The 14,226-nt window shown below is 46.2% G+C and overlaps 1 protein-coding gene across 5 annotated transcripts in view; it reads left to right on the top strand.

Annotated features, from left to right (window-relative positions):
- Crim1 (cysteine rich transmembrane BMP regulator 1) overlaps positions 1-14,226 on the top strand; it is a 174,439-nt gene that overhangs the window by 103,356 nt on the left and 56,857 nt on the right. For 4 of the 5 annotated variants that reach the window (XM_087552473.1, XM_087552472.1, XM_087552471.1 and 1 more), the window contains 2 exons: positions 2,544-2,665; positions 12,443-12,625. In XM_087552473.1, coding sequence (XP_087408599.1) covers positions 2,544-2,665; positions 12,443-12,625 — 305 coding nt within the window. The remainder of the gene's footprint in view (positions 1-2,543; positions 2,666-12,442; positions 12,626-14,226) is intronic. The other variant, XM_087552474.1, reaches the window with a different exon arrangement.

Raw genomic sequence — 14,226 nt, 5'->3', positions numbered from 1 at the left:
GTCCAGATGTTTGCCTTTCCTGGGTCCTTCCTCAGTCCATTCATTTTTGTAAAGTGCTAATTTTAGGTTCAGAGAATTCTGTCAGAGGTCAAAGGACGACAAGGTAGGAAGCATGTGCTGGAGTCTGAGGGTGGGTAAGAGGACAGGAGCCAAGAACACCCCAGCTTTCAAACAACCAACCATTTAATCTCAGTAGAGATTTTTCAGAGAAGAAGGACCTTCCTTTTCCAAGTGAGTTACTAAGCTTTTTTGGGGGTAATTTTAGTTCATTTACGTGGTGCTTTTGTGGGTCTCCAAGGCTAATCACAGGGGCCCGTGGACATTGGGAGATGTGGTAGGGCTAGGGCAAGGTCAGTAATGATTTCCGTGTGACTCGACTGCCCACAGTCCAGCAGAGGGTCCAGCCCAGCAGTACACAGAAAGAGTACTAAAGCGTTGGAGAACAACACTGAAGAGGTACCTCTTGGGCACACGTGTGCTCTCTTTGGTGTTTAGGGATGACCGCCTGCAACACATCACCAGGCAGAGTGTGGATCTAGAAGGTGTGGCAGAAACGGCTCTTCTTGTAGGATGCTGTCAGTTTTAACTGCACCTAGATACTAGGCCCCAGGCGTGGCCCCTCCGTATGAAGAATTTAAGTTGTACAGAGTGTCAGTTGCAGTCATGGAAGCCATATGCCCAACTATGATCATAGCAATATGACTGTGTGCTTAAGCACTTGAGCATGAAGAACTGCGGAATTACCATTCTCTATGCTAAAAGGCCAGTTTATTGTACTCAGTTCTAGGAGGTAGTTTTTGCTGCAGGGATACAGAACTCCACACATAAAAGGAGCAGGCATTTGTCTTAAATTGCAGACAGAAATAGGATTACAGTAAAACCTTAATGAGGTTTTCATCCCTGTTCTCCCAGGACTCTCACCATCATTGAAGAACCCAAAGAGAAGTGGAGGGGACAGCGTCTCACTCACACCTCTCCTGTGGCTTTTTCTTTTCATTAATTAATTTATTCACTTTATATCCCAGTCTCTCAAAGCCCCACCCTTTTCCAAGTCCCTCCCCTCACATTCTCCTCTCCCCTACCCTTCCCCTTCACCTCTGAGAAGGAGGAGGTGCCCCCCCCCCCAGCACCATGGCACCTTAGGTCACTGCAGGACTGGGCGCATCCTCTCCCATTGAGGTCAGACAAGGTAGCCCAGTTAGGGAAACAAGACCTACAGAGAGGCAACAGATTCAGGGACAGCCCTTGCTCCAGTTATTGGGGGACCCACATGAAGACCAAGCTGTACATCTGCACATGCGCAGGGGAGTCCCTATCCCCTCTGGGTTCCCTAACTCTTCCACAAGAGTTCCCAAGTTCGGTCTCATGCTTGGCTGTGGGTCTTTGCATCTGTTTCTGTCATCTGCTGGGTGAAGCCTCTCACAGAGTACTTATGCTGGGCTGTGAATGCAGGCTGACAGATACAAACATAGCCTGAGGCTCCGAGGAGAAAGGCAGGGCCGCAGTGTGTCCTACTGATCCTCTGAGGACAGCTCAGCGTGCATGCACACACACACACACACACACACACACACACACACACACACACATACTATACGTAGAAACCCACACATTTCCTTCCTCCATCTCACTCTTCAGGATACCCCTATTCACTCCTTTCAACCTGGCCTCTCACTCCGTCATTCTGTCTACCATTTGACCCATACTCGTTCCCAGTGGCGTCCCAGGACCAGAGGCTAGCGGCTATTTCTCATTGTCTGTGTGCTGGGTCCCGGCTGCCTGAGCGTCTGTCTCAGTAAGACACTTATTCCGTTGCAAGAGAAGCCGCTTTGGTCCCTTCCTTGATTTCTTCACGTAACTCTATTCATCGGCTCCTGGGTTTAGACAGATTTCACAGCAGAATTAAAGTCAGGAGTGACCAGAGATTATTGTTCATGAAATACCTCATTCCTGCATACAGAGATGCATAAACAGGGGTAGCTTAGAACTCAAGAAATAAAAACTCTCCTTCCAAGACAGCTGTCACAAAGTCCATTTACTTAAACCCTACGTCCTCCTGTGTATAAGGAAGACTTCGGTCTTTGGCCCGAAAACGTAAATTAAGGTCACTAGAAAGCCAATAACTTAATTGGGGGGGGGTTGATAAAAACCCTCTAGAAAATGCCTGCCCGTCACTAGAAACAAGGCTGCTGCAGCCTGGGGTTACTGAATGGAGTGAACACTCACTCAGTTGTGAGCATCTCTGACCTGCAGCCTGACCTGTGTGTATGGAGAGGGCCTTACGTCATCAGAAGATGTTACAATGAGTACCCACTTGGTTAACTAAGAAATGAGGTGAAATGTATTTTCCAAACTGGGCAAAGTTAAAGTGGGTTATGACATGAGCTGTGGTTATTTGGAGAGTTACTAGCACAACCCTCTATCGTGCCAAGTAACCAGGTTGTACTGTGTAGACTAGGCGCTTGCCACTTTGTTTGGGGGTCTCCCGACTTCTGTGTTGTTACTTATTCATGGGGTTTTCCTTCCCTTTTCTTTGGTTACAGATGCGAGTGTCTCTCTGGCTTATGTGCTTTTCCCGTTTGTGAGGTGGGATCTACTCCCCGAATAGTCTCTCGTGGAGATGGGACACCTGGAAAGTGCTGTGATGTCTTTGAATGTGTTAATGGTACGTGGGGTTTCTCTTGTTCTCAGAGAGTGTACAATTGAAAGCAGGAGGAGGAGGGAGGGTCAACCTAGCGATTTCTGCCAGTTGAGACAGGGTGCATACTTAGGAACCTGCTGAAGGTCACTCAGAAAGGAGTTTTGCTTAGTCGCTTGCACAGCTATGAAGGATAGGGAGGGAACCACCATACTGTCACAGGGAGCCTCAGAGACTCCGTAGCAAATTATGTGATACGAGCTGTCCAAAGATCAGTTTGGGAATTGCAGGGAAAGGGGGATCATAGAGCCTATTGCATACTTTCTATGTCATCCAATGCCCTGTCCCCATTGCTGACGGAAGATAATCTCATGAGAGCTAGCATGATTTGAAAGGGAAGAGACCTCGTTCTTCCTTGCTCTGTGGTAGAGAACATCTTTGGTCAGCGTTTGGGATCATATTGGCCAGCGTTAGGCCTGGCCTTAGAGAAGATTCCTGCAACAGAATCTGCCTCTTGCCTTCACCCTTCTCAAGACAACTTGGTACGCGGCAACTCGATGCTTATCAAATATAGGTGTTGGGAGAGTAGAAAACGTGAAGCATGCTTCTCTGTAGGAAAAAAACAACAACAAAATAATTGTGTAGACCACAGCCGCTGTCTATGCCTGGATGAAAGTAGGCCCAGAGTAAAGCAAGTATAACAAAATTCATTACACACAGAGAGACTGGCAGTTAGTGCTGCCTATGAGAATCCAGGCTTAGGAAGGTCTTCCTGCTCTCGGGTCCCACCTCCACAACGAGCTCTTGCTAAAGTCGAATCCCGTTTGACTTGTGACCTTGTATTTTCCAGCCACATGGTCATGGGTTGTGTCGCTTTGGTTTGCCCTGAGGAAGCACAGGTAGTGTAGCTTGCTGGTTAAGAGTAACCTCAGACCCAACAAAGTCAGGTAACGATTCCCTGTCTCGCAGCGTGTCTGGGGAAGACTCGCATTTCCACAGGCCTCAGTTCTACGACTCCAGGATGAACCGAGTACTAGTAACTATGCATTGAGTATAAATAGTCTTTATTATTCTGCCCACACTCAACAAACACTACTCAGGGTGTTGGTGGTGGAGGATGGGGACAGTAAAGCTAGAGTAAGCATCCTGATACACTGATTTTATAAATAGAAGCCTGCAAGGGAAGGCGTGGGGGAAGTTCTGTGTGCTTAAATTGCTTTGAAGTGCGTCCCATCAGTCCTGTGACCATCAGTGGTTCTGTCTGGTAAACAGCAGCCAGTGGACAAGCAGACCTTTTCCTCTGGCACTGCTACGGGTGTGACTTATTGCAGGTGATATTCTGCGGACGCTTAGCTTTCACCGTTTTTTGACGAATACCTAACTCGTGCCGTAATTCTTGTACCACTTGAGGCAGGAATCATGGCTCCTCAGCCCAGGGCTTGCAGCATCTCACATGTTCTTCCTTGCACTGCTGTTGTGTGCCCCTCGTTCTGTAAGGAGAACTGCCAGAAGAGGGTAGTCTGTCTCTCTCCCCACATCCCTGTGGACATTGCCTTGTTCTGTGTCTCAGAGGGTCCCCAAGTTTTCCTGACTTAGCAAGTGAGTGATCCGATTGACAACCATCTTCTAACTCTTGAGAAGTGACTGTTAGCCTGCGGGCTGGCAGAGGGGTCACTCCATGGGAGCAACCATTGTTTCACTCTCCTACACTTGGGTCTGATGTCCTTTCGTCTTCTGGAAAGAACGGCCGCAGTGAGGTATTTGCTTCAGTTCTCTGGATAAGGAAGATCTCCCATCCTCTTGCTTTGCTTCTTGATTCTAGAAAGCCAAACACCATGCCCTTCTGTCAGTCAGAACATTGACTTTATCTTCTTCTCCATGACCTGGATATCAGTCTTCATGGCTTGCCCTTACTTATGGATGCTTTTTTATTTTTTTAGAACCCTGACCTTAAGAATAGGGTTGACTATCTGACAGCAAAATGGAGGTCCTGTGTTTCCCGTGGCCGCTTCCTTCTTCTCAGCGTGACTTTGCCGTGTCATCGTTAGGTGCTTCTTGTCTTCCTGTAGATTGTTTTTACGATATTGGCCATTCCGGTGTAGAGGACTGGAGAGTAACTGTAATCCTATAAGGTCTACAGTTCAGTTCTATAGGATATTTTTGAGGACAATCTTATCTTCACCCATATCTTGCTTATTTTTGACAAGTACGTAAATATATACATCCACGTGTATTTGTATGTTTTAGGCTTGCTCTCTCCTCCCCTCCCCCCAGTGTGTGTGTGGTGTGGTGTGGTGTGGTGTGTGTGTGTGTGTGTGTGTGTGTGTGTGTGTGTGTGTGTGTGTAGGAGGGAGGGGTCAGAAAAGGATAAGTAGGTGGAAGGAAGAAAATAGAAGTAACTTGCCTATCCACAAGGACTTGGAGCAGGTCTACCCTGAGAACAGGCTTGATAACACAGTGGTTAAATATTAATTGGAAAAGAAAAGAATAGTCATAGGTTTGTCAGCACAAGTTGAAAGTGAAAGTTTACCAAGTATCCACAAGCATGTGGGCTTGCGGGTATCTGTAGTTTATGTAGTTGCCAGAGTTAGACATCATGCCACCGCTGCCACCCCAAACTTCCCATCATTAAAATGTAAACAGTAGAGTCAGGGACACTGTTCTTATTTGTAGAAGCTATAGGCCTTCTGGACAAAGCCACACACAGTCCCTAGTCGCATTGTTTTCCCTACATGGAAGTTGAGAAGGCAGCACTGAGTGATAAGTCAGATGTTTCAGTCATCTCAGCAGCACAGACACAGAAACCAGTGCGCTGGTGCAGAACTCCCGAGCAAAGGCAAGCTACCACCGAAGTCCAGCGAAAGCAATTTCAGATGTGCACAGCCGCACCTGAGGTGCCCGCATCGCTGTCTTGGGGTCTGAGAAGCCCCCACGTACATCCAAGGAAGAGCCCAGTTGAGGAAAGGGTGGCTGACTGTTAGCATCACCAACCTTGCGTGCAAGGGCAGGGATTTCATAGCAGGACTGGGGCCTGAGTTAACCCAGGGGCTTACACTGCTTTTTATAAAAATACACATTAACATGAAGGTGTAATTTTAAAAATGGTCCCAGACGAACTCTAGGGCTCCCGGTCTTGAATAGATGGGAGAGCTTCCTTCATGAACCTTGTCTGGTCCTGTGTTGGCAGAAGGAGAAGGGAGTGGCTGTACAGGTTGGCTATGAGCTTCTCTGAGGCAGAGCTTCCCCTGAGAGGTAAGGCTTGGGAGGTGACGTCAGAAACCACGGGACCAAGTGGTATGACTAGGTGGTAAACATGGGTGGTAAACAGCCAGCCACCTCCTTCAAGAAACAACTGTATCGGCTCGGCTCCCAGGTGGGTGTTTTATCAGCAGGAGCTGCCTGCTGACCTCACGGCTGCACGCACGTGCCTGTCCGCTCCAAGGGTGTCCTATCTCCCCTGTCGTCTTAGCCATGGCCCGCCTCTCAGTCCCTAGGCTCTGGCTGTTGAGACACCCGGTGCAGCATGGGGAAGTGAGCCGCAGTCAAGCTTACACATCTCAGCCCCCCTCAGAGTGTATGCCAGGCCCACAGATAAATGCAATATTCTGTCTAAATGACAGCATCAGCAACTGACTCTTCCAGGCTGACTTAGCTTTACAGTTCGTTCCTCAAGCAAGTCAGTGAAAGTCGGCTGGGGTATTATGGTATTGGGAACATACTGATAATTTAATACCGAGCGTATTGAACATAGCCACCTTTAGCTTGAAGTCAGTCCACACTCAACAAAGAGTCTTCTACCAGAATAAAAGGAAGAGAGCCTTGCTTTCCCTGGGAATTGCCAAGAGGGGTGGAAGGTAGGGGAGACCAAAGAGGGTCAGTCACTTGTGTGCATAGGGTTAAACAGGGCAGTCTAAGGGGAATAGAGACCAAAACCATCAGAAGGGGGCCAGAGGCAGGTTGACTTGTGTTTTTTGCCTGTCTTTTGTACCATTCAAGACATCCGCCCAACCTGTGATGCTGTATTAAAGAGCAGAGTTGAAATGAACAGTAATAGCTAAGGATCTCGACTGAGTCAAGTCACTCACAGGAAAGATACACCCCAAACCAGCTTCCTCATCACGTGAGATGTTAGCCTACAAACCCAACCTGCAGAAGCCTGTTACTAAGAAAACAGTTACTAAAGACAGCAAGAATCCTGTCTGGATGGTAGTCCAAGCTCGTCATGTCTTCCAGTAAGGAAATAGACAGACAGACAGGCAGACTGACTGACTGACTGACTGACCGACTGACTGACTAACAGACAGACAGACAGACAGACAGACTCTGGTGTGTATTTATCGTGCACTCCCGTTGTTCCCCAGGGACTTAGTAAGCTAGTAATCATGAGGGGCTTTTGTGCAGTTGTGTAAGTATTGTTCCTTTCCTCAGCCTACCCAGGCATAGACCTAAGCATTCAAAAGAAAAGCCTTCATGTCTGCTCTTTTAATTACATCAGTCTAATTGTGTCAGTCAGAGGGACATTCTTGGAGTTGTCCAGTCACCTCCATGTGTCACCCCTTTGGCTCCGTGTTTCCTGTCCATTGACTTCCTACGCAGGTTACCTCAAAGTGGAAGGAGACCAGGGCCAAGTTAGAAGCTGAGCTCAACTAAGAGGCTGAAGAAAAGGGGCAGCAGGAGTTGACCTGGGCAAGACTAGGTGGGGGTAGGGGAGGGGGTTCCTCCATTTTCACATTGGCTCTGAAGTTCTGTGCCTTAATATTTCCCTTTGTCACCTGTCAGTCGGTGTGACTTGGCAGGGAGAGGGAGAGGGTGGAAGAGGAGGTTACAGAATGTAGAGGCATCCATCACCAGACATAGAGCACACAGAGAAAGTCACAAAAGACAGACACCTCAGCACTGAGCGGAACAAGAGCCACCCAGTACTGCTCCTTCTCCACTCTGCCTGTGTCACTCTTTCTAGAGGGGTGTGGCCGACTCTTCCTCATTCTAAGGTTCAAATCCCCCTCACCAGGTGAGGAAGAAATTGATCATTGCTCTTCCAAGGTCACCGGTAGCCTTTGCATTATCCACTTCTTTTAGAGTTCTTACTAACAGCGACTCTGTTCTGCTCATCTGTTTTGTTTTAACACAGAAAGACTTGCCCTAAAGGTAGCTTCCTAGACTGCACTTTTGGAGGCTCTCCAGCTCTCTTAAGCTTGACCCTCCTACCTGCCACCATCCCAGTCTGTGCTTTAGCTGGTTAGCTAAACCGGCCCCATCCTCCTGTCCATCAAGTCTCTTCCATATAAGCATCTACACGCCTCACCATGAAAGCAGGGCGTGCTGTATGGAGATTTGTGGCTTCACCCCTACGGCATAGGTGGTTGACTAACTCAGCTAAATAATTGATATCGGTTGGCTTACTTTATCTTGCAGCCTCGGTGGGCATTCCCTGTACAGTCCTTGCTTCACTCCACAGCCGGCACGTTTGGCTCATGTAACGCAGAAGTGTGAATCAGCCTTTTGTAGCCTCCTTGAGTAGTTCTCATGAGCTATTTGAGGCTTTTGGAATCCCAGTCGACATGACTTTAGAGTCTAGAAAGAGTGCGTTTTCCCATAATCACTCAGGAAGTTGCTCTCGATTGAGAGGTCTATGGTCCTGTCTTCTGCGGTTTTTGAATTTGTAGTCTAGCTATGGCTTGTCCTTCAAGGCCCAGGTCAGCTAAACAGGTAACTACAAGTATATAGAAAAATGTTGAGCTATCATAAAAATTCTGTTTAAAATAGTACTGGTTTTGTTTTTTTTTGGGGGGGGGGCTGGGGAAGAGTATTATACCTAAATATCATTGAGGAAAACCACAAGCTCACATTAGAACCACTCGAGTGATTACGGACGGAATTACTGATCTCAGGGTAAATTTAGAATGCTGAGGAACTGCTCATCAAAGCTGTGACTTTATTTCTTCCCTGCTAATGGGAGACGACCTCTGTCTTTCCGCGCACACCCGCACTCGTTACTACCTGCCTTGTTTTGTTCCGTCGCAGTCTTCTTGGTGGGTGGGAACCTTTTCTTTCGTCTTGTATTCTTCTAATAACTGAGAGCATGAGCCACGCTGCATGTGTGTGTGTCTGCTACTTCTAACTGAGTCCGATTTGGAGAGCCGCCGCCGTCTGGCATGCTTTCCCGTTCTAGTTGGGTTTTTCTACTTGGATCATGGTTTATGTTGCTCAGGTATAAGTGTTTTCCTTATTGTTTAATGGTACCGTCTCCACATCTGGCGATTGTCATCTTTCTTTCCTGACAGAACCCTTGGAAACACAGGCATAGCCTGAGTCTAGTGGACGGTAGTCATCATTTCTCGTGCAATCTTTTGGTGTCAAAGCCAAGAAGCCATTGCTTTATCCGGGATCACAAGCAGTCATTTCTGTCTTTTCTAAGAACGCCGTAACTGTTACTTAGATTTAGGCCGTCACACTCAGATTCATTTTCAGTTGGTTCTGTATATGTGAGACAGGTGTTTCACTTCTGATACAGCTCTAACCTGTGCATTTTATGGGACCTGTCAACTTTAGTGCCTGCGTGATCAGCAAGGTGTATTAAAATATAAAACATAAGTTAGAAGTGTGAATCACCTTTCCGCCACTTCTTTGAATGGTTCGCGGGAGCTAATATGAGGTTTTTGGAATCCTGGTTTGGCATGATTTTGGAGTCAGAAAGAGTGCCCATTCCTATAGCAACTCACTTAATAAGATGTTATTGATTGAGAGGCAGAGAAGATTAGGAAACTGATCGCCACTCTTCATCGTCATTCTTCAACATGTCCAAATGTAGTTGCCTCTCCACCATTTTCTCTCTTCCCCACCTCATCGAATTGTTCTGGCACTATTCTCAAAAACCTGTGTACTGATAGTTCATTTCCAAGTTCTACATTCCAGAAGTGTCGTGTGTGTCTTCACACCACCCCCACCACCACCACCATCACCACCACCACCACCACCACACTGCCTTGGTCACTCCATCACTGAGTCACCTTTGGGAATCAGGAGGTGCGATTCCTCTAACTTTCTTTTCCCCTTAAGGATTATTTCGTAAATTCCCAATCCCTTACGTTTCCATTTGAGTTTGTGACAGCAGAGTCGATTTAAACAAAAGAATGAGGTAGGATTTTGATAAGGATGGTATTGGCTATTAGATTGATTGGTAGAATATTTTCATCTCAACAATACTTCTTTTCGATCTTTATCTAGAACTGTTTAATTTCTTTAAGGGGTGTATGGCTGACTTCAGAGTAGATGCTTTATACTTAATTTTTTTTTTGTAAATACTTTTTCTGATTCTATTGGGAAATGGATTTTTTAAAATTTTATTTTCTCTGAAGTGTATAGGTGTTGTATAGATATCGAATTTTCGTATATTGCAGTTTGTCCCCCATAACCTTGCTGAAGTCATTTATAATATCTGAGAGACTTTGGTGAGTTTTTGAGTTTTTGTATTTAAGATCGTGTCACATACATCTAGAGATAGGATTAGCTTTTCCTTTCCACTCTGAATGCCTTCTGCTTATTTCCCTGACTGTCAGGCTAGAACCTCCATTATAATACTAACCCGATGTGCTAAGAACAGACATCGTTGTCTTTTTCTTGGTTCTAGAGGGAAGCTTCAGTCTCCGACCATTGCTAAGGGTGATATTATCTTTGAGTCCTTGTAGACTGTTGTGTTGACTTCATTCACCCACTGTGACAAAAGCACTTAATAAACCCAGCTTAAAAAGAAAAGGTTTGTTTTGGCTCCTGGTTTCAGGTTCATTATTGTCTGCCCTCCTTACTCTTAGGGCTATGGCAAGACATAGCATCAGGACAAAGGGGCATAGCAGTCAAAGGTCAGTGAGAGAGAAAGGAAGGGTCCAGGGGTAAGGTACACCCTTTCAAGGCATGCCCGAGTTTCTCTAGCAAGAGCTCCACTAGTAGTTGATTCAGCAATGGCCTTAATGGATTAATGGTTTGTGTTGTTACACGCACGTACGTCTCAGTAGCCAGATCTTCAACGCACACTCCTATGGTTGTAGCGGAGTTAAGTGTACGGTGCTATTTACTGAGTTAACAAAGACTCTTCCTGTTCCCCACCAATGCGTGGTTTTCTTATGGAAGAGTTTGGATATCCTCGGGGTGGGTGATGGTTTATTCTACGTCATTTGAGAAGCTGCTGTAGTTGTGAGTTGTGGTCCTTTATTCAGTTGACCCACCCTGTGGAAACAACTGATTTTTGAATAATTAAACGCTCCTTGCCTCACTAAATAAATACCAATTAGTCATGGTATTGGACCCCTTTTATACGTCGTAGGATGTAGTCTGCTAGTAGACTCTTTGAGAGTGTTTGTCTCGTTCACAAGAGATACTCATCCATAGCTTTGTTTTCTGGTGTTGTCTTTTGTCTGATTGGAGTTGCTTTTTAGCAAAAATCCTTGGTCCCATAGTGAATTTCAAATTTCGAACTGTTACTCTTTAGCAGAATATAGCCAAGAGACAGAGTACAGAGTGCAAGCTTTTAGCTGGAGGACTGTGGCTTTTATTCATGCCATTTGCTAGATACGTAGTTTTAAAACCCAATTGCCTAGAATTCTCTTGCCTCTGAACTCATGATAATACGTCCATCATAGGAACTGGAGAGATGGCTCAAGAGTCAAGGGCCCTGCTGCTCTTCCAAAGGACCCAGGTTCAATTCCCACCACCCACATGGCAGCTCACAACTGCCTGTAACCCCAGTTGCAGGGGATCCCACACCCCAACTTAAAGTCAGACATGCAGATGAAACACCAAGGCACATATAGCATTAAGAATAAAGAAAGAGGGGCTGGGGATTTAGCTCAGTGGTAGAGCGCTTACCTAGGAAGCGCAAGGCCCTGGGTTCGGTCCCCAGCTCCGAAAAAAAGAACCAAAAAAAAAAAAAAAGAAAGAATAAAGAAAGCATACATCACGGCTTTGTAATGAGATTAAACAAAGTAATGGATGTTAATGGTCAGGCACTAATAGCTAGAGATTACTAATCCAAGGAGAGCATACAAGAGGAACGGAAAAGCTTGCTGGAAGCCCTGACTAAACCTGTGGAAGCAGGACCAAACCCAGTGTGGAAACAGGGTGGTTATTCAAAGATAGAGAGTTACTGAGCGGAGTAAATACAGTCTTTTATACAAGTGAATGCCGTGGTCCAGCCCATTGGGTTGGAGGAAGTCAGTATAGACCTTGACAAGCTGCGTTTCAGCTCCTTTGTATGAACAGGGTAACTGTGTGTCTTGTTTTCCTGTCACTGTGTGCTAGTCTCTCTATGCGAGTTACATTCAGTTCAGTAAGAAATTTCCATCTCTGACTTCCTGCTGACAGAACTGTCTAAAGGCTGTTCCAAAAGCACACAAAGACGCCACTTTAAAAGTGACCTCAAATGGGCTGCGTTTGGTCATTGTTATTAAATATAACTACATCATTTCCTCTCCTTCCCATTCTTCCTTTTGAATTTCTTCCCATGTATCTCCCTTCCCGCCTTGCTCTCTCTTGGAATCATGGCCTCTTTTTCGAAGAGAAAGACAGAAAGAGAGACAGAGACAGAGAGAAAGCAAGCATGCAGTATAAATGCAGTCTATTCAGTTCATCTGGTGTTGCTCTTCTGTATTTGAATTCAGAGCCGACTGCTTGGCATTGGGTAATCAGGAAGGATTATTTCTCCCCCGCTTAGTGTCTCTTAGTGGTGTTGTGTGTAGTTCTTTGCTTATGGGTGGGTCCCCGTGCGATATGCCCCCTTCCACATGCCTCCCGTGTTTTGACTCCTTGCAGAAACAAAGCCAGCCTGCGTGTTCAACAGTGTGGAGTATTACGATGGAGACATGTTTCGAATGGACAACTGTCGGTTCTGTCGGTGCCAAGGGGGCGTCTCCATCTGCTTCACCGCCCAGTGTGGGGAACTGAACTGCGAAAGATACTATGTGCCTGAGGGGGAGTGTTGCCCCGTGTGTGAAGGTAGGTGAGCTCCCTGGAGGCTGTGCAGTTCAGAGCTTCCGTTTCAAAGCCAGTCTAATTCAGAGGAAGTTTAAAGACGTCCCTTCGTAATGAGTGATCTGCCTTAAATGTTGGTAGTGACCCCTGTAGGGTACTTGGAAATACTTCCCTGAGGAAAGCTCTACTCTGAGCACAGTCCTTGGTGATTTCCCTGGTTGCTTTCTGTTCCTCCCCCACAGCTGTAGTAGTCACTAAATGCAGGGATCACTCTTGTCTGTACCTTGGCATTGGAATTCCTCATCTCCTGTCCTTGGATTGCTCAGCTAGAATTAGTATAGCCAAGACCAACCAGCTCAGAACCAGGACCCTGCTGCCATTTTTCCTTGGAAAAGGGGTGTTAATTGGAGTCAAGTTGCAGATAGGTGGGGCAGCAAGCAGCAGCCTCAGGACCAGGCATGTGTCACATGTTACTTTTAGGGACATGTTGATTCCGTATCCCTCTCTTGTCCAAGGGATATACATATGCCCTCAACAGACTCCTCCCATCTCTGCGAGTCATAAGTAGTGAAATTTCAGACTGGCACCACGATTCTCATCCACTGCAACCCACCCACTTAAGGACCAGGAAACTGACGTTCAGAAAAGCCAAAGATAACTGACCTTGCACGGACGCCAAGAACAGTGGTTCAGGGCCTCTCTCAGGCCCTTTCAGCCTGTGGTGTCATCTGACCACACACTGTGTTCTGATGCGGACTGTCTCTTGAACCGTTGTCCTGATCGGCTCACAGATCTTTAGTCCAAAGTCTACCCGCCTTGCTCTCAGGAAGGACAAGGGCACAGCGGCCAGTTCAGTTCTCTACTTTTTTTGTTCTTAAAGTCCTTTTGATGTTTGTGCTGTATTTATCCTACAGCTGATGTCCCGAAGTCCCTAAAGTAGGACATCTCCATTCCTAACACCGAGAACAGTCGTTCTTAGTAATGAGTCCTCTCCTTGCTCGGGAAATATTTTAGCCAAGACAGGAGAAAAGTAGTTCATGTTTTATATGTCACCGAGGATTTCAAAAAGAAAAAGAAGGAAGGAAGGAAGGAAGGAAGGAAGGAAGGAAGGAAGGAAGGAAAGAAAGAAAGAAAGAAAGAAAGAAAGAAAGTCACCTCAGACTTTTAACTTTCCCAGTTGATTGTTCTCTAACCAACCACAGTTCGCAGGAGTCAGAAACTACATCACAGTTGGCGCTTTAAAAACAGATACGAGCCTCTAACGTGCTGCCGGCACAGTCATCTGATTACCTCTCACTTCCCAGAACTCAGAGCCAAGCTCAAAGCAGAATGGTGTATGCGTTGTAATATTTTATTTTGAAGGAATTGAGAAAGCCCTGACTCCCTGAGGGCTATAGACCCCCTCCATCTAATTCGGGCATAAATGCCCTTCACCTCATTAGAAGAAACACTAACCTCGGAACTTGGGCTCTCGGTCCTTACTTGCTCACGTCAGCTTTCACGTATTTTTAGTAAAGAGAATGGAGTAATTTTTCTATGGTTCTCCGTACAGGGATACTTAGGGATATTTTTGCATCCACTATTTATGTTCTTGTCAATCATTTCAGAAGACTTCTTTTTATGGT

Source organism: Rattus norvegicus, chromosome 6 (assembly GCF_021556685.1).
Source record: "Rattus norvegicus strain SHRSP/BbbUtx chromosome 6, alternate assembly SHRSP_T2T, whole genome shotgun sequence".
Taxonomy (NCBI): Eukaryota; Metazoa; Chordata; class Mammalia; order Rodentia; family Muridae; genus Rattus; species Rattus norvegicus.
The sequence above is the reverse complement of the archived record's forward strand: the minus strand, read 5'-3'. Positions and strand labels throughout refer to the sequence as shown.